The sequence below is a fragment of the Bufo gargarizans genome, chromosome 6 (genome assembly GCF_014858855.1).
Source record: "Bufo gargarizans isolate SCDJY-AF-19 chromosome 6, ASM1485885v1, whole genome shotgun sequence".
NCBI lineage: Eukaryota > Metazoa > Chordata > Amphibia > Anura > Bufonidae > Bufo > Bufo gargarizans.
Window position 1 is genome coordinate 78,817,706 of NC_058085.1, and position 20,248 is coordinate 78,837,953.

At 46.5% G+C, this 20,248-nt stretch overlaps 1 protein-coding gene across 3 annotated transcripts; it reads right to left on the reverse strand.

Moving 5' to 3' along the window:
- Positions 1-1,257: 1,257 nt before the first annotated feature.
- Positions 1,258-20,248, reverse strand: HGS (hepatocyte growth factor-regulated tyrosine kinase substrate). 3 transcript variants are annotated; one of them, XM_044300218.1, is made up of 21 exons: positions 20,130-20,248; positions 18,134-18,218; positions 17,136-17,211; positions 16,722-16,814; positions 14,735-14,852; positions 12,811-12,863; positions 12,648-12,716; positions 12,417-12,541; positions 12,247-12,325; positions 11,864-11,962; positions 11,369-11,464; positions 11,259-11,297; positions 11,032-11,178; positions 9,227-9,440; positions 8,936-9,108; positions 7,750-7,890; positions 7,485-7,662; positions 7,277-7,404; positions 5,506-5,616; positions 5,310-5,405; positions 1,258-4,266 (listed from the first exon to the last, which is right to left on the reverse strand). In XM_044300218.1, the coding sequence occupies exons 1-21, from the start codon at positions 20,164-20,166 to the stop codon at positions 4,165-4,167; spliced, it is 2,259 nt and encodes a 752-aa protein (XP_044156153.1). In that variant the 5' UTR covers positions 20,167-20,248; the 3' UTR covers positions 1,258-4,164. The 3 variants fall into 3 exon arrangements, with proteins under 3 accessions (XP_044156153.1, XP_044156152.1, XP_044156150.1); XM_044300217.1 differs by having other exon boundaries at positions 9,227-9,437; positions 14,735-14,858; XM_044300215.1 differs by having other exon boundaries at positions 14,735-14,858.

The window sequence follows — 20,248 nt, forward strand, 5'->3', positions numbered from 1 at the left end:
TGACAGGAAATTCAAAACTTTGTGCAATTTGAGAAAGATTGAAAGAGAAGTCTTGTGAAATCTGCATTTTTAGCAATGTTAGCATGCATGTTGTGTTTTTACTTTCTTGTTTGTCTTCAATAAAACTTGGACACCCATGGCTGGTATTTTGTCTGGTTGTTGGAAATTGCTCCTTGGCAATGGCAATAATTCTGTTGAACTGGCAGTAGCTGAGTCGTCCAATGCAAGATATTTGGTTCTGCTGGAGCTGTATTTTATGCTGCCCTATGGTATTTGGTTCTGCTGGGGCAGTATTCTGTGCTGCACTGTGGTATTTGGTTCTGCTGGGGCAGTATTTTGTGCTGCCCTGTTGTATTTGGTTCTGCTGGGGCAGTATATTTGTGCTGCACTGTGGTATTTGGTTCTGCTGGGGCAGTATTTTATGCTGCCCTATGGTATTTGGTTCTGCTGGGGTGGTATTCTGTGCTGCCCTGTGGTATTTGGGTCTGCTGGGGCAGTATTTTGTGCTGCCCTGTGGTATTTGGGTCTGCTGGGGCAGTATTTTGTGCTGCCCTACTGTATGGTATTTGGTTCTGCTGGGGCTGTATTTTGTGCTGCCCTGTGATATTTCGCTCTTATTTTGTGCTGCCCTGTAGTATTTGGTTCTGCTGGGGCACTATAGTGTTGCCCTGTGGTATTTGCTGCTGCGGCAGTATTTTGTGCTGCACTGTGGTATTTGGTTCTGCTGGGGCAGTATTTTGTCCTGCCCTGAGGTATTTGGTTCTGCTGGGGCAGTATTTTGTCCTGCCCTGTGGTATTTGCTGCTGCTGAGGCAGTATTTTGTGTTGCACTGTGGTATTTGGTTCTGCTGGGGCGGTATTTTGTGCTGTCCTGTGGTATTTGGTTCTGCTGGGGCGGTATATTGTGCTGCCCTGTGGTATTTGGTTCTGCTGGGGCGGTATTTTGTGCTGCCCTGTGGTATTTGGTTCTGCTGGGGCGGTATTTTGTGTTACCCTGTGGTATTTGGTTCTGCTTGGGCGGTATTTTGTGTTGCCCTGTGGTATTTGGTTCTGCTTGGGCGGCATTTTGTGTTGGCCTGTGATATTTGGTTCTGCAGACTATTGCCTGCTACGTAGGCCAGTCTGTGGTGTGGCTCTCTGGGCAGCTGCCCACCTTCATGTTCTGCAGTGCGGTGTGTGGGTGGCACCATCATCTCATATGGAAATTGATTTGCAGGTGAATATAAAATGTGATTAACTACGACCAGCGAGAATGAGCCAAGTTTCATACATGTTTATTGTCACTAATCCAACAGATTACATCAAGCGAGAATATGGCGGTGCGAGGCCTACGACAGCTGGCCCAGACCTTCACAGATCACAAGCATGAAAAGCAGCAAAACACACAGGGAAACCTGGAATGGTAGGTCACCCCGAGAACATACCTGTGCCCAAAATCAACACGTAGGGGACACACATTTGTCGTATAAATTTAGATAGCCTAAACTCTCAACCAACAGGAGCAATAAAAGCCACCGGCCTAAAGGGACACTAAACCTAAGGTGCAGGTGTCTCCATTTAATGTGAATGTATCATGTAGTCTTCTCTGGCCGTAGTGTTCCTCTGTGAGACAACGGACAAGAAATCCAGTAGGATGTCTGCTCAACGATCATTACTTCCCATATTCCCCAGGAAGCAGAGAGAGGTATTTGATGGGGTCCTCAAACTGCTGTGCAGACTGTGACCGGGGAGATACGGTGGTCGAAGTTCTGCGGGGGGGGGGGGTGTAAAGTGGTCGTATCAAGATTTCTAATTATCTACTTACAGGATATGTAATACGTGTCTGATTGTTGGGGGTCCTGTGTCCCCCGTTTGCATGGAGCAGCAGGTAAGCATCCTTTCCAATTCTATGGGATTGCTGAGCGCTGTACTGCCACTCCAAATGGATGACACAGGACTCCCATTCATGTGATCAGACACTTGTCACCTATCCTGCGGACAACCCCTTTAAGTGATCTTAATTTTTGATCGTTATTGGGTGAAAACCACTGGAACCTAGAGTGTAATGACCCCACCGAACCCTTTCTCGTCTCCACTGGACCACACTGATTACTGCACACACTCAAGTCTTTAGGTTCACACGTTAAAGGGGTGTTCTGGTTAGATTAAGTATTGTGGATATGGGGATAGCTTTTATATTGGCAGGGGTACTACAGCTGGGAACCCCATCGATCACAAAAATGGAGCCCTCCATCCATTTCTATGAAAGTTCTGGAGATAGGCGAGTACAGCGCTCGGCTATCACTGCAATTCCCATAGAAATGAATGGGGGGGGGGGGGGGGGTGTCGAGATGCTGCATAGTGTATGTGGCCCCTGTTCTTGTGATTGGTGGGGGTCCCAACGGAAGGGCCACCGCCTCTCTAATAGTTACCCATCCTGTGGATAGGGGAGAACTTAAATCTAACAGGAATAATCCTTTGAGGACATTCTATTATTTGGCGATTTTTTTTTCCAAGCAGCAACATTTTTATTTAAAACATATTAAAAGCAGCAAAATGAGCCACAATCTTCTATAGTAAAAGTGAAACTTGAGATGAAAAATGTTCTCTAATCAGAGCTTCAAATGTATTTTTATTGTTTGCAGGAAACAGCAGCCCTCTCCATTGGGCTGTGTCCGACATTGCAGCCTAGCCCCATCCAAGTGCAATAACTTGATAATATATGCCCCACATATCCACTCCTTCTGGCCTTCATTGGGCCAATATATATCTTATATCGTTATATTTTTTTTATTTGAGTCTGTGCCCAGCTAATCTTCCCGACATACACTGCCGCAAAAGGCTCCGATGCAATGTGCCCCGAACCTTCTGCTGTGTTAGAAAAGAACAAAAATGGACCCTCAAACACAAGGCCTTTAATAAGTAACGGTGTAACACACTTCGGCCTTTCTAGTTATTTCTTAATTCCTGATCTTGCCTCATTCTAATGAAAGTTCAGCACAAAATGCCGAGGAGACGGATTCACACACGCCGGTGAAGGTCCCTTCTCCTACTGCTAAGACAAGGCCACTACAGGGCTCTAAGGCATGTCATTACACTGCCGGCATACGTGTCCATTTCAGGGCTCTGTTAAGTTACCAGAGAAGAGTCCAGATGGATCTGGCGCATGCGCGGCAAAGTGCAGTGTGCTGGACTCACCCCAGGACTCCTCTCCTGTAATTTACATAGCGGATGTTGGATTATGGCTTATTTTTAGACACCGCACTGAGCGGGATCGGTCTAGAACGTTAAACCCCAGCAGTGTAGGGACAAGCCAATGCCCTGAAGTCTAGTATCAGGTTCCCTTGGAAGGGGCTGTCTGGGATTTTAATATTGATAATCTCGCCTTAGGCTCTGTGCACTCAGTGTTGGGGTCCTAGTACTACAGCCCCTTCAGGCAGCTGATCAGCAGGAGTGACAGGTGTTGGAAACACACAGATCACATACTGATGACCGATCTGGAGGATAGGTCATCAATACTAAAACTCATAGAACCCCTAGGGAGCGGGAGCACAGGCTTTTTACATTTACCAGTAGGTATTCCTCATTTCCAGTGGTCCTATAGTACAAGAACAGCATGAGATGTAAGACAAAATGGCATGTCTTCTGTCTCTACATGGGAGATGCATCTGTTTAAGAAGAGAATTATTAGCCTTGATCTTTAGGGGCTGCCAACTAGCTGATCCCTGGCACCCCTTCTCCTAGGATTCCTAACAGAACGGTCACTGACGGATCAGCAGCCATCTGTTCAATTCAAGGATGCCAGCGGTCCTCCAGAATGAGGTCTCCCCCCCCCTTCTTTGTCCCTATACATCATATTAAAGGGATTGTGACAATTCCTTGAATCAAACAGCGACACAGTTTAGATCCTTTTCCCATCAGCAGCCACTGGTACAAGTGCAGGGTAAAAGACTTGGCCTCCACATAAAGCAATTCTAAGACACGGATAAGCTACAAGCAGTTTTTGCAATGTTAGTGGAGAGCGGTGGTTTTCCGGCATCATGGATGGCAGGCAGATACGGAGAATGGCAGTTACAGAAATGTAGTGTTTTACTGCAGCAGTACTGGCAGAGTATGCATGCTACACAGGTCGGTAGGAATCGCCGGCACAGACAGGTTACGTGAACAAATAGCGTGTCTTCTGGAATCAATCGAAGCAGATCAACTGGGCCTCGCTTCCGCCTTGCACCTGCTGACCGTGCGCTGCCTGCTGCTGTGGAGGTTGCTGCTGGCCGGCACCTACTGGCATCTACAAGAGAAACAGCATTCAGCGGCTTGGAATATACCAGCGGACACATGGTGACAGAGGAATCATGCTGCCTCCTGAAGCATCCTCTTGTCCCATGAGCCAAAGTGGCACTGCTACTTAAAGGGTTTCTACCACTTCGGTTTCACATATTTAGCTGTCAGACACTAGCGATCCGCTAGTGTCTGCTCTGCCCAACCATCCTAATATAATTGCTTTTGGGGCAGCCGTTTTGCTAAAAAAAGAACTTTTATTAATATGCTAATGACCCTCTAGGTGCTATGGGGGCGTCATTAGCACCTAGAGGCTCCGTCTACCTTCAGAAACTGCCGCCGCCGAGCGCGTCCCTCCAGCTCGCCCATCTCCTCCTGAATGCGATCCTCCTTGTGAGCTTATGTATTCTGCGCATGCGCAGTGAATGTCTGACCGCTTCCTTGCTCAGACATCTCCACTGCGCCTGCGCGATGACGCCATAGTGCTCCGAGGAACAGGCGCAGTGGAGATGTCTGAGCAGGGAAGCTGTCAGACATTCACTGCGCATGCGCCGAATACAGGCGCTCACAAGGAGGATCGCATTCAGGAGGAGATGGGCGAGCTGGAGGGACGCGCTGGGCGGCGGCAGTTTCTGAAGGTAGACGGAGCCTCTAGGTGCTAATGACGCCCCCATAGCACCTAGAGGCTCATTAGCATATTAATAAAAGTAGTTTTTTTAAACCACCGCCCCAAAAGCAATTATATTAGGATGGTTGGGCAGAGCAGACACTAGCGGATCGCTAGTGTCTGACAGCTAAATATGTGAAACCGAAGTGGTAGAAACCCTTTAAAAAAAAATATATGGGTTCTAAGATATTGTGCCCATTAGCTGTGATTGGGGCCCCCTGCTGTTCCTACTCGGCCATTTTGGCATTTCATGTCTGTTGAGTGAAAGCAAACACCATAAAAAGGGAAGAAAATTGGTGGATGAGAGCAATAGTAATTCTTCATGCCCCTCGGAGGCTGGACATCCCGTTTGCTCTACTATATATGTGGGACAGGCTGGTACTTACAGGCTGGTACATAGGTTGCTGTCCAGGGTGGAAAGGCTGCTGGGAGGGCATGCTGCTCATCGCTGGGTCTTGTCCGGGGAGATTCGTCATGAGGTTCTGCAAAGAAACAAAAAACAAACGTGGTTTTGTCTACCATGGAAAGGCCATTTTTTTTTAATTGTAAGAAATATATATGTTACATATAATTTGAACTGACCTGCATATTGTAAGGCTGATAACCCATGGGTACGGACTGTCCACCCATGTAAGTCATCCCGCTGGCTGGAGGATTCTGGGACATGGAAGGGTGGCTCTGGGAGGTAACGCTCTTTAAAAGGAAGGGAAAAAAGAAATTGTATAATTATAAGGCACATCAGCCTGCTCCTGTGAAGCAATCCAGTTCCAATAAGACTGAGCCTGTAGGTCTAGGAGCAGTGATAACACCAGGATTCTCAGCACTACGGCTTCATTCCCCAGTTTTCCATTCATTTATAAAAACATTAACTGGGCTTTCATACATAGTCTACTTTTTTAATTATTCATTTGGAAGGGTTTTAGATGTCTCACTTCAGCAAGTGACATTTATCATGTAGAGAAAGTTAATACAAGGCACTTACTAATGTATTGTTATTAACCATATTGCTTCCTTTGCTGGCTGGATTCATTTTTCCTTCACTGCTTGTTTCCATGGTTACAAACACCCTGCAATCCATCAATGGTGGTCTTGCTTGCATATTATAGGAAAAAGTCCCAGCCTCCCGGGTGGCACGGACTGTGGGAGCACAAATGGGCTAGTGCTTTTTCCTATAGTGTGCGAGCACGGCTACTGCTGCTGGACTGCAGAGTGGTCGTAACCATGGAAACAGGTAGTGGAAAGGGAGATAGAAAAATGAATCCAGCCACCAAAGGAAGCAATATGGACAATCACAATACATTAGTAAGTGGCTTGCATTAACTTTCTCTACATGATTATGTAGATTGTGGGCCCTCACGGGCAGGGCCCTCTCTCCTTCTGTACCAGTTTGTAACCCGTCTTGTTTAGGATTAGTGCAATTGTCTGTATTATGTATGTGCACCCCTTATCATATGTACAGCGCTATGGAATGAATGGAGCTTTAATAATAAATAATAATAAATGATATTTGCTGAAATGAGACAACCCTTTTAAAGGAGTGCAACATAATTTTTTTTTTGCAGACTTCTCGTGCAGTGGAGATTATACTTACCTGGTCCCACCACTGGTTTCTGGCTTCATTGCTCCACAGCCGCCTCAGCGGGTCTCCCTTGTACCAAGATTACAACTTATTGTCTACCCACGGGGTAAGCCTGTGATCGTTGGAACCCCCACAGATTCTCCAAAATGAATGAAGCGCTGGTCAAGACTCCCGGACTTCTAGTGATAAGAGCAGAGCCCTCCACTATCTCCAGCAGTCTCATATCAAATGAATGGTGTGGCAACGTGCATACTCGACAGGCGCTCCATTCATTTAGGGAAATTGGGATCCCCATTCTTGGTATCGGTGACCCAAATGGTCAGACCCTAACCAGATGCTTATCCCCCTAACCTATGAATAGTTGAGTACTTTCAATCTTGGTTAAAAATAAAAAAAACACTTTAATAAAAATCTGTTTCTGAACTGCAATGCTTACAGCAGCCCAATGTATTAGTTTACCTAATCTTCACACGTACGGCTGCTCATAGAAAGTGCAGAAAGAAAGTCACTCCAAAAACACAAGACTTCTTAAAGGGGTCGGCTTATCTCAGACATTGATGGCACATCATTAGGATACGCCATAAGCAGGTCCCACAGGTGGAGTCCACACCTATTTCCAGAACGGGGCCCCTGAAGGGAAGGAGAGCACACCGCACATATGTGGCGCGCTCTTCATTCATTGCTATGGGAGTTCCAAAAATAGCCGAGCAAGCACTCTCCAAAGAATTGTGTGAAGGGGCCTTAGGAAAGCTTTCAACAGGTGTAACTACTTACTTGGTAGGGCTGTGTAGGGGTGGGCTGGTAAGACGTATATGCTGGGTTGGTGGTTGGCACAGGCTGGCCCTGTTGAGCTGCTGGAGCAGATCCTGCTGGATACATGTATGCATTTACCATGCTGGGATCTGTAGTAAGACAATGCAGACACTGTAGATAGCTGGACTATATGAATGCACAACTCCTACTGAATATTAACTGTACTCACCGGTACCAGGCACCGGCATGCCAGGGTATGGAGCAGATGTCGGCTGTCCAGCTTGGTTCATGTATACCCCATGCATAGGGGACCCCTCCACTGACCCAGAAGGACTGAATGTGCCGGTATAAGCATTAGGGCCCGAGGGTGGGTACATGACACCACCGGATGATGGCAGGGACTGCAGCTGCAGGATAAGAGACAGTTGGAGTTAAAGCTTTATGGAAATCACATCTCAGACAAACACAAATCTGTTTTGGGAAGGGTGGCAAACCTGTGCATAGGGAAGCTGAAACGCTGGCATCTGGGCTCTCATCTGGATCGTCTGTTTCTGCTGCTCCAACCTCATTTGTCGCTCCTTTTCTTGTTCTTGCAGGCGCTGGATGGCAAGTTGACGCTGCATCTCCAAGTATTCCTACAAGATTAGGTTTTCTTATTTGTTATCTCTCAGAGGATTATATAGCCTTTGCTGATATTCTGTGCAGTTTGCCATATTTCACAAGCCACGTCCCTTTTTTGGGGCAAATTTTCTGTGCTGTCTGCAGAGGTCCTGTCCATAAGATGGCCACTGATGGAGGGTCATGAGACCAGACATCTCTCAGCCTCTTCCATTTAAACACACTGTATCTGCACTAAATGCCCAATAGGGCAAGTTCAGATGGTAGGTGCAGTGTATTTGAATAGAGGAGACTGATTTGCCGGTTACACAACCCTCCAGCAGCAACCATCTTATGGACAGGACTTCTACGAGGATCATAGAAGATTCGTCCAGCCATGGGACAACGCTCATGAAGTAAATGCCATAGAATATTAAAGTGTTGTCTCACTTCAGCAAATGGCATTTATTATGTAGAGGAGGTTAATACAAGGCACTTACTAATGTATTGTGATTATCCATATTGGTTTCTTTGCTGGCTGGATTCATTTTTCCATCACATTATACATTGTTCGTTACCATGGTTACGACTACCCTGCAATCCATCAGTGGTGGTCGTGCTTGCACACTATAGGAAGAAGCGCTGGCCTCTCCCGTGGCCGGGACCGCACATAGGCTGGTGCTTTTTCATATAGTGAGCAAGCACGACCACCGCTGATAGACTGCAGGGTGGTCGTAACCATGGAAACAAATAGTGTATAATGTGATGAAAAAAATGAATCCAACCAGCAAAGGAAGCAATAGCGATAATCACAATACATTAGTAACTTCCTTGGTATTTACTTCCTCTAAATAATAAATACTATTTGCTGAAGTGAGGCAACCCTTTTAACAAAGGCCATATTTGGAAGAATCATATAGTCAATATATGTACACACTGGTTAACAGTGGCCAAGCTCTTTATACAGTGGTCACTGCAGAGGATCCAGACAAACAGGTCATTTTACTGGTAATCCAGCAGAGGACGACTGGATAAACGGATGCCAGAATAAAGGTGAAGATTTACAATGCACTGTCCACGCACCTGTTTCTTCTGTCTCATAATCTCTAGCTTCTGTGCCAGTTGAATCTGTCGCTGTCGCTCTGCGTCCTCTGCTGCTCGCCGCAGCTTTTCTCTGTGCTCCTCCCTCAGTGCATTCAGCGCCCCGCGAGCATCTCTGATCTGGGCCAGCTTGTCCTGCAGACCTTCATAGTACACTGCGGAGAACAGTTTCATTACGCACGGCCGAATTCTTTGTCTGTGACACACAGAGACCTCGAGCCGGTCTCTGTGCTACCCCGCACACATTAATTATAAATGCTCTGTAATACATACGTCGCCTCTCATCCAGCTGGTTGAGCAGCTCCAGGAGCTGTGGGTGCATGTTGTTGATAGACTGGAAGAGCGACAGTACGGCGGAATCATTTGTGATACTTCTGCCGCGCATGTGGTTGCTCTTCATCCGGTTTACAAAAGTGGTGACTGCGTTCTGCAAAGCCTTCAAGAACTGCTCGTGATTCTCCTCCGATTCCCCATTCTGGTATTGCTGCTGGAAGAAAGTAATAGTTCAGTCCAGAACTCATTGCATATCTGCATGGTGCCAGCCCTTAACCCATTTGCACACAAAACATTATTATTCTCCCAACCCTAAAATTCTACTTAGGGCTCATGGACACGACCGTATGTATTTTGCGGTCCGCAAAAAATACAGATGACGTCCGTGTGGATTCCGTATTTTGTGGAACGGAACAGCTGGCCCCTGACAGAACAGTCCTATCCTTGTCCGTAATGCAGACAATAATAGGACATGTTCTATTTTTTTGCGGAACGGAAATACGGACATACAGAAATGGAATGCACACGGAGTAACTTTTTTTTGCGGACCCATTGAAATGAATGGTTCAAAAAAAAACGACGGAATGGACATGGAAAGAATATACGTTCGTGTGCATGACCCCTTAGAGTGGGCTCCACACTTTCCTTTGAGACCTGCAAGCAAACAGACCCCCTTCTTCTCTGCATTAAAACATGGGAGCAGAGCCCGTGAAGCCTCAATGCCTATATGTGAGGTGCTTCAGGGTCCAGCATTGCCTAAAGGATTCTCTCCCGGACCTAGCAGTCCCATTGTTTTAGTCAGCTTGCTTCTCATACCTCTACAAGCAGGACAAAATTGTGAAAAATCTAAATTGCGAAGAAACTGGCAACAGAGGCACGGAGGTCTTCAGAGAATTAGATAAAGTTTCAGAAATAGGAGACTGAAGTGTCAGGAGAACCAATAGCAATTTATTTCAAGCGCCACACTGTTCAGTTATGGTACATGAAAAAGCAGCATTAATACTTTAAGAAGTTGTTCAGGATTTTACAAGTTATGGGCTATCCTCCGAATAGGCCATCCAGATCTGACCAGCCCTGACATCCAACAGCCACATTGATCAGCTATTATGCAATGGAGCTAGAATTAAACAGATCCATCCATAGTGTAGTGGACAAAGATGGTTATTGCCTCACCCCCAGTTCCATTGAATTCAATGGGAGCAGCGCTTAAATAAGCATCTCCGTCCACTACACTATGGATGAAGCTGTGTAGTTCTAGCACCAAAGCTTGTGAAGAAAAGCTGATTAGCGAGGGTGTGGGGGTCCCGAATCCCCCTGCCAGAAGGGCTGCAGCCAGCATGCATCACAATGTAACAAGCTAGGAGGATACAGGCATTTTCTGGGTGAATGGAACCCCATGGATATGCCTTGCGCAGGCATGGTCAACCTACGGCCCTCCAGCTGTTGCAAAACTACAACTCCCTGCATGCCCGAACAGCCTACAGCAGGGCATTGTGGGATTTGTAGTTTTACAACAGCTGGAGGGCCGCAGTTTGAGCATCCCTGGCCTAGCGGATACGCACGGAGCTTTTCCCATTGTATACACCAAGTGTACTTCACTAATGTGATATCAACAGGTCCTTCATTGAGACGGATGGTGCAGCATTGAGGTAACTTCTCTGTCAGGACCATGAGGAACAATACAGTCCACCCATAATATACACTGTGAGGTCTTATGGCTGGGCTGCAGTCCTGAACGTGAATGCTCTTTCCTTAAATGCAGCGACAGAGCATAAATGGATACAGATCAGTGATCAGGTTCTTACCTCCATGACGCTCACCATGCTGACAGGAGGCACCTCAGCCACCTGCACTACAGGTTCGCTCACTGGCACAGGAGCAGAAGGGGTTGGACTTTTCCTGACTTCTTCCTGTTTCTTCTCCCAGTAATTTCGGTTCAGATACCGGGCCAGCTGCACAGAAAAGAATGGAGGTCAGTGGTAAGCAGAAACCTCAAGGACTGCTGCGTCCGGTCATTTTCCAGCATATCTACCTCGGGGTCTACTTCTTCAGCAAACGGAGCAGATGAATTCTGGGAATGAAAAAGCAAACACTTGAGAATTGTATTTGTGGAATTGCATCTGCATTCAGGACGTAACTCACCACAGCAGAAGAGTACAGGGTACTGGCTGGTGGAGCGGAGGAGGTGACAGGGGTGGGCTCAGTTTTTGGATATATGCCATAGGTGTTTTTCTGCCTCTGAAGAGAAAAATACATTTTACAGACACTAAACCTAGCCAAATAGGTAACTCAAATGAACTAGGATATACCATCATGATAGGATTGGGAAAGGGGGTCACGATCTGTATAATCAAAGGAACATCGTGCTAGCTGAGAACTACAACCCCCTCTGTGTTTTCCCTGCTCAGCTGTGCTTTCGGACACCTAGATGAACAGCCAACTGCAGAATGGATCCATTAATGTCTAATGGGCCTGATGCAGTTACCTGGACAGCCAGGTGGAGAGAAACTAATGATTCCTGACAATATAATGCAAGACTGCTTACTGCAAGGTGACCATCCCGCATGTGCAATGGCAGGAGGTTTTCTTCCCCATTTATTAGGGTGTGATGTAAAGCATGGACACAGGCTCACTTACCATCCTTTCCTTTTCTTCAGCCTCAGACTGTGATAGGGCTATAGCAAGCTGCAGCTCCTCTTCCTCTTGCAGCGCGGCTTCATCTCTCTTAGGAGGCACCTAGCAGAAAATACACAGGTCAGAGCACAGACGAGCAGAGAGCGCAAGAGCCATATGTCTTCGATTCAAGCTCCGTAGGTCCCACAAGTTTTCCGCATGCTGCGTACACATCCGTCAATGATATATAAAAGGAAAAAAGACTGTAAAGGGTGTCTGCTGCAACGCTCAACACAGTTTTCAGTCAAAAGTGGAGCGTTTCAGAAAAATCTCATGGACGTTTTAGGGACGTCCGCTAAAGCAGCGTTAGTAACCACAAAACAAGGACAAACGCCTTTTCACCTCACCTGGGACTGCTGGGACAGGGGACTGGTCAGGTACTCGGAAGGCAGTTCACCAGTAGCAGCAGGTTTACCTTCGCCTTTCCTGAAAAGGAGAATACGTCCGTTAGAAGCAGAGGCAGTGAAATGGACAGGTACGGCTGATGACCCTGGTGGTCTCCTGCACCGAGTCTTACTTGTTCAGCTGCTCAAAGCAGGGCTCACAAACACGCACTTCCTTCTCAATCCCGAACTTAGGGATGGTGGAATATTTAGAGGAGCATTTTCCACAGAAAATTTGTCCACAGGCTCGGCAGTGATGCTGCAAAGGAGGGGAGACATGTTTCAAAGGGAAACTCTACCTTTGGTGTTCTATCCCAACTAGAGTGCAAGTACAAAGAATTAGTGGAGAACGGACAGCCTCTAACCTTGCGAGTAACCACACCAAACTGAACGCGGCAGCGGTGACACTCCTCAGCATCCACCCAGTCAGGAGCCTATGAAATAAGGAAACACATTTACTCCTCAAGGGCCAAAGCGACAATTTACTTCACTCCTTCCCCTCGGGTTCTGACTCGTAACCATACTTACCCGCTCTGCTGCAAACATGGCATCGCTCTCCTTGAACTCAGGGAAATTGTGTCCTGAAATGTAAAATAAATAAATAAATAAATAAAATAGGCATAAAAGGGACTAGAAATATTGAGAAACAATACATTGTAGCATCTAAGACTGGAGTCAGGCCCCAGCAGGAGCAGTCAGGGGCTCATGTCAGACACTAGCTGTAACGTGCTTGTTAAAGATGTGTGAATTTTATTCTATATTTTGTATCTCTAGGACTGTAATGAGTTAACTTTTTTTTCTTCAAGTGCCTCCCACCCCCCTCTTTGTTTCAAGACTGGAGAAGAGAGGGGGGGGGGCAAAGAGCTGTGCTGTGGGAAGGGTCTGTTTTCTCATCTTTGTACAGGTGTCCCAAGGGAGGTATATAGATTGTGGAGGAATGCATAAGCCAATCATATGACGATGATATATATATATTATTCACTGCCTATAGAGAAGCACCTCCTTGAAGTGTCACATATGACGTATGCAGTATTATTGTTAGAATAGACGCCATTACAAGATGGCGGACACTTAGATGTTTACATTAGTTCACATTCCAAAGTGATACAGTGCGCAGATGTTCTCTCTCTTTCTCTTATCTCTTCTTCCTTTTGAGCCAATGAAATAATGCCTGGGCCTCAGAAAGTACTGCCCTTTTCTGAAGATACATATACCGCTTACTTTCTGTAATAAATTAGAGATTGCTTTGACCAGCTTCTGTGTCAGTGTCCAGTCTCTCAACCACGCGTGGATATTAACCCCCTGGGGGTACATTGATTTGGAGCACCAGAGTGCATCTCAAATGCTCTAATTTAGGGCTACTTTAACATGCTATTCTAGCACATGTGACTGGACCTCGCCACTTGCCGTCTGGCAGGGACGGAGTAAGAAGTGCTGGAACAATTTGAATGATGGAACAGATGAACTGTGTTTTCTTTTTCATGGGGCACATGTACTGGGCACAAGGCCAGAAAACCCCTTTACTTGCTCAATGCACGTCAGGTAAGACAACAAACAGCAAAGTCAATCACGTGAAATAACAGTTTGTCCCCGAAAATAGTATATAGACACCAGATCCCTCAGTTTCCACCCATGTCACATCCTTGCCTGAGCTATGGACGGGACCAGAACTATCCCCCTCCCTGGCACATGGGCAGACTCCTAAATCCACCTCATCTGCCCATACGTCAGGAAGCTGGAAACCTGGTAAAGGACGTGACACTAGCAGAAGATTTTCAGAAAAGGAGCGTGACATGACCAGCTTCCTGGAATACAGATCATAAGTATATTACATATCTTCTTCTACTGGTGTGTTCTGGCTTTGTGGGACCCTATGGGTCATGGAAAACCGCTCTTGTGAAGTAAATAAAATTAACACAGCCGCTCCTATAAAGTGCTCGGTGCTAGCACCGGCCCAGTGACTCTAAACCAGGGATCAGCAACCTTCGGCACTCCAGCTGCTGTGAAACTACAACTCCCAGCATTCATGCTCTTGTAACTCCCATAGAAGTGAATGGAGAATTCTTGGAGTTGTAGTTTGAGAACAGCTGGAGTGCCGGAGGTTGCTGATCCCTGCTCTAAAACTATACATATCCCATATCAAAATAAAAATTAAATAGTGGCAAATAAAAATATACATTTTATTGTAGCTATATTACAAAAATAAATAAATTGCTAAACATATATATCTCCAATTATAAAGCTGAATATTTTTTTAAAATATTAAAAGATCAAGTTAATAGTTTTACAGCTGTAACTAATGCGCTAAAATTAATTTAAAAAGTCTGTGGTCGTAAAGGCCTAAAATACCCTGAACCTGTAAAACAGAAGCACATATTTCAATAATCACTAACAATTAATTCAATAGCAAATGCTGCATAACTAAAACGGATGATCGCAGATATAACCTTACCTTCCACTTTCATGATCTGGTAGGTGTCCTGCACAACTTTATACTTGGGTTCGTTACGGAACGCGTGGGACCAGGCCTGGATCAGGTACAGAATCTTGTTCCGCACATTTGGTTCCACCTGACGCTGAACAAAAGCTCCATTAGTGGAACAGTAGATGTGACCCTGGGTTAGAAGAAAGCACCAGGGACAGAAAGAGGCAGTGGATACGTCTGTACAGCACAAGAGAGAAGTGTAAGAGTGAGTCATGTGCTCAATGTCACTGCTCACCTGACAGGCAGGAAGTTGGGACACATGGTCATGTGAATGACATGGGCGCGTTTCATAGAGGACTGCGCTGATAGGGAACTCTGCTCCATTGTACACAGCCCGCAGTGGGCAGAGAGAGCACAGTACATAGGTGACGCGTTTAAAATCAACTGCGTGGAACCGATTAAGGAACAATTGTCATTTACCGCACGCAGTGTAAGTCCCTAAAGCCCAGATACCAGTATATCATCAGTGCAGGGTTTAGTCGGCTGCCCGATCACTAGGGTCGGGGCCTCTTTTCTTACCTCTGAGGGACAGAGTATAAAATAAGGGAAAAAAAAAAAAACTATTCTGCCATAAAAATTGTTCACTGTAACGACAGCCAAAACCAAGTTATATGAAACTGGACATGTAGCATATAAAAAATAAATGACAAAAGCAAATCAATGATATCAAATATGAAAAGAAGCCTTCACTGATCCCCCCAAAAAAATGCCTACAATACCATGGTTAACCCTTTCATGACAGGGCCTAAAAAAGGCCAGAATGCCCAGGGAATTTTTCGTGATTTTGTGCACGTGGTGGTTTAGTGACCCCAACTTTATTTGTTTGACCACCAAAATAATTTTTGCGATGTTTGTTACTTGACACTCAGGACTTTTTAGTAGCATGTTTTTTTTTTCTAACCGACTGACCTACCTGACCATTTACATACGTGCCATCTGCACGGGGTATGTGCAGATAGGACATATATAGCCAGCGGGCAGTCGACAAGGGGTTAAGAAGTGGCGTCCCAGAGGGATGCTACTTTGCATTTCATAGTTTCAGGATATCTATGGTATATCAGATGCTGCTTAACAAATTTCTGGACCCAGATGCGTAAATGGGAACAAGATTTAGGTGACATCTCCAAGGAGCGATGGTCTAATACTTTGGAAGCGGCGCCTTTATCCTCTGTGAGTGAACGTGGGAAGCTTTCGCAGTTGTATATCGCTCATAGAGTATACAAGGCACCGGTATCCTTACACTGGATAGGTATCATATATTACATATGTTATGGCGCTGTGCGGCGTTAGATTCCTTCTGGAAAGGGATACAGAATGCTTTTTCAGTTTGGATACCGCAGGATCCCAAGGCGTGCATCTATGGGATATGATAGGGGCTGAAGCCAAGGCTCAGGTGGCCATAGGTCGACTACTATAAGCGACCAGGAAATTAATTGCTCTACATCGGATCCAAGTGGCTTCCCCAATGATCGAGGAATTTAAGATTAAAGATAACACTATGTTGGTTTATGAAAAGGCAGTCTTCGAAAAAAAAAAAAAAAAAAGGGATGTCCTCTTAAGTATGGGAAATCATGGGACCCGTGGCAAGCGTGCATGCGGATAGGTGCTAGCTCTGGGTAGGAATGTAGCAGATACTGGAATGGAAGGCGTAGGAGGTTGATCGGGGATATACAGTATGTGTAATTGCACACACTTTCCAGCTGTCCCTGTGACACAGAGAACACTACCAGGCAGGGCCACATGTAGATGGTGGCGCCGGTGAGTTCAGCAGGCTCCATTTTACTTTTTTCTCCAATACCAGGTTTTTCCCCTAATCGCCCATGTCCGGTATTCCATCCTGTTTCCATTGAAGGGACTGGAGCTCAGCTACAATATCCCAGACACAGCAACATGACGCCATCCCTACCCATCTGATCTCATAGACCCCATATAAAAGCAAGGCATTCGCTACCACCTTCTGCAGCTCCTTTAGCTCCTCCATCGTCTGTTTATTGGCAACCTCGTCGTGTACGGTGGAGCCACAGTTCTTCATCACAGACTCCAAAACCTGCAGAAAAAACGCAGACGCCATGAGAACATGCAACCAGACCCTTTTCCTACCACTGTAGATTTTACACTACATTTTTCTCGGAGGTTTCTTACTTTCTCAGTGAATCTATCAAGTTTACAGCAAAATCCAACGGGCAGTTTTCAAGTGGTTAAAAAAAATAAAAAAACAACCACACAATTCCCAGGGTGCAGAACCACATCAGCTTCTAGCGATTTCATCCCACCTACAGAGAACCCCAGTATTACCCAACAGTGGTGGCCCTGGTTCTTAGACCGCTCTACCCGCACGGGCGGAAGAACCCGTAGCCCCACGACTCACCTCCAGAGCAAACAGAGCGACATGTGGGTTCTTGTCATTGACTTTCTTCTTGATGGCACCCACAGCGTACTTGGCCCTAAACGTGAAAAATAACCGTGGAATCAGTCACATTCAAAGTAAAACTAAACTATAAGAAAATGTCATTAAATGCATCCGTCTCCGTGCAGAGCTTATGTTTAAAGGGGTTTTTCCTGAATTAAAGGGGTTGTCCCATCTCAGACATTGGGGGCATATATGTCAGACAGGTGCTGGTCCCACCTCTAGGACGCGCACCTATATTTAGAATGGAGCCTGAAAAGTCCCGGAGGGCTGCACCGCCGCTCTCCATTCATTCCTAGGGAGCGCTGAAAATAGTCTAATTGAAATTAATGGGAAGCGCACCGCACAAGCGCGGCCACTGCTCCATTGACTTCTATGGGGCTGATGGAAATAGCCGAGCCAGTGCTTTGCCATTCTCAGCGCTCCTATAGGACTGAATGGAGAGCGGCCGCGCAGGCGCTGTGCGCCCTCCTGGACTTTGCTGGCTTCGCTCTAAGTATAGGTTCGGGTCCTAGAGGTGGGACCCGCACCTATCAGACAATAGCGATATGCCCCCAATGACAACAGTTGAGGACCCATCAATTTTTAAATCCTGGACAACCACTTTTGATATGAAAATAATAGAGGGGGCCCCTCTGCTCGGGGCTCCGCTCTTCCAGGTCTAGCACTGAAGAACCCCACCTGTCACTTACTTACATGGACAGCCCATGGATTTCAATGGATGTGTCATCCAGCAATGCTGTCAGGTGTCCTGGCTGTGGCATAAGCTCATTTTTGGGCAAAGTAACCACAGACAGGTGACAACCCGGTGGCACACCTTAGGATATTCTTGTCATGCTGGACCATCACTGGGTGACATCCAGCTCAAACTGCGTCTAGGCTATGGGGCTGTCAGCAAAGGGGGGCACTGTCAAAAATAGGCGTCACCGCCACAAATGTGAAGAGTGAATGAGACTTACTGAGTGTCTCCCTGGCGGATCATGTCACAGATCTGCAGAATGGACTCCCAGTCCGTCTCCAGGAGAAGCTGGCTGGTGGCTTTATCTAGAAAGAAAGAAGAATTCAGCAGAGAACAAAAGGGCCAGAAATTGTGTCTTCAGAGCGCCATTGGGTTTCTGCTCACATGGGTCAATGGGCGACCTATCCCACCGTGTGCCAACGGTATAATGGGAGAATACTCCCCAAGGAAGAACCCCAGACTGAGGAGAGAAGCAAGGGCCCACATTTACTCATCTAAAGGACCGGTGCCTGGACCTCCACCAGATCTATCACAGGGGCAGACACTGTTCTCCGACTCTGTGCCAACTATTGGTTGGCATATTTTGAGACAGAATTTTAGGCCAGAATGGTGGTGCAAAATGGTGCCTCTCAGGTCCTGTCCTTTGGCAGGTGAGGCGCAGTGTACCCTTATAAAAGCAGGCGCCAATGTGTCAGCGGGGCTTTCTGTTCTTCAGCTTTGGCAAGAAACCCTGAGGCCTCTTCTACACGGGCGATACGGATTGTGTCAGGATCTGTTCATAAAAAAACGGATTGGTTTTGTGCACGTTCCGCTCTTTCTACGATGGCGCTCAGCGTTTGTGAATAAAAATAAAAAAAACAGAAGAATAACAATCTGCATCTCCTAGCCACCGTCAGCGAAAACACGTTGCGTCCGGATGCCGTCCGTTTTTCACGCCAGCCCCATTCGCTTCTATGAGGCAAAGGCTCACACACAGGCCTCTTTCACTAAAGCAAATTTTCTGTCCGGATGCGAAGTGTGTAGTAAACGCATTGCATCCGCGCTGAATCCTGACTAGTGTTGAGCGAACTTGTGTTTTAAGTTCGGCGTCTAAAGTTCGGGTTATTGAAGAATCGCGTTATGGATTCTAAATTCCGTTATGGTCCGTGGTAGCGGAATCCATAATGCGATTCTTCGATGACCTGAACTTTAGACACCGAACTTAAAACACAAGTTCGCTCAACACTAATCCTGACTCATTCATTACAATGGGTCCGTGCACGCGAGCGTTGTTTTTCACAAATCAGCTCCGCGGTCAGAATTTTTTTTAATAAAATCGCAGCATTTTCTATACTGTACGTTTTTCCCTGCAGCTCTGGCTCCATAGAAGTGAATGGGGCTGGTGTGAAAAACGGAAGACAACTGGACGCAATGCGTTTTTTCTGACAGTTGTCAGGCGATACAGATTGTTGTTCTTCAATCGCGTGAAAAACACCTGCAATGAATGAACACTGATCGCAACGAAAGAGAAAACGGACTGAACTTTTTAGGTAAAACTATCCGTTTTTTCCTAAACAGATCCTGACTAGGGCTGAGCGAAATTTGTGTTTCAAGTTTGGCGTACAAGTTTCGGGTTATCTAAGAATTCCGCTACCACGTTCCATAACTGATGGCGGAATCCATAACGGAATTCTTAGATAACCGTGTACGCCAAACTTGAAACACATAGTTCGCTCAAGCCTAATCCTGGCACAATCCGTACCGCCTTAGGGAGCAGCTACCAGGTGTCTCTGCTTCACCCCTATGCTCTACACTGCAGCCCTCCCAAAAGCCATATTCTGCCCAAGTTATTTCCTGTGGATATGAGGGTCACAACACCGTCTATGTGACTGGAGCAGCGGTCACGTGTGCGCTCCCTCATCTACCCAGGGCACTTGGAGACCCTCATTAATATGATATGGGGGTCTCAGCCATCAGACCCCCCTGGTAAATGGAAACCCCCTTTAAGCTCTTTTTCCCCTTATATCCGCTATGCACTATGGTCTGATCACACTTCTGTGGACGTCGCATGATGTACAAAGGTCGCAGGATGTCTGACAGGATCAGCCCCACTGACCATAAGGCGGAGAGTCCATACACAATACACAGCCAGGGGTGAGGCAATGGCGGCCTCCGGAATGTCACCGCACCCGGAGATGAGCCCCCAGCTTCCTCCTGACTCCCCGGGGACTCCTTACCCAAAAGCCTCTCGAACGTGCCGCCGCCTTTTCCCATCGTGACACCGGAGAGAACGAGAGCCTGACACCGAAGAAGCAAATACTCTTCCGCTTCCGGAAACAACTGGGCGGAGCTTGGA

Coding starts and splice junctions, on each gene's coding strand:
- HGS (XM_044300215.1), bottom strand. CDS start 20,166: ATGGGAAAAGGCGGCGGCACGTTCGAGAGGCTTTTGG. Junction 12,717..12,810: donor CCATGTTTGCAGCAGAGCGG/GTAAGTATGGTT, acceptor CTTATTTCATAG/GCTCCTGACTGGGTGGATGC. Junction 7,405..7,484: donor CATGCCGGTGCCTGGTACCG/GTGAGTACAGTT, acceptor GTCTTACTACAG/ATCCCAGCATGGTAAATGCA.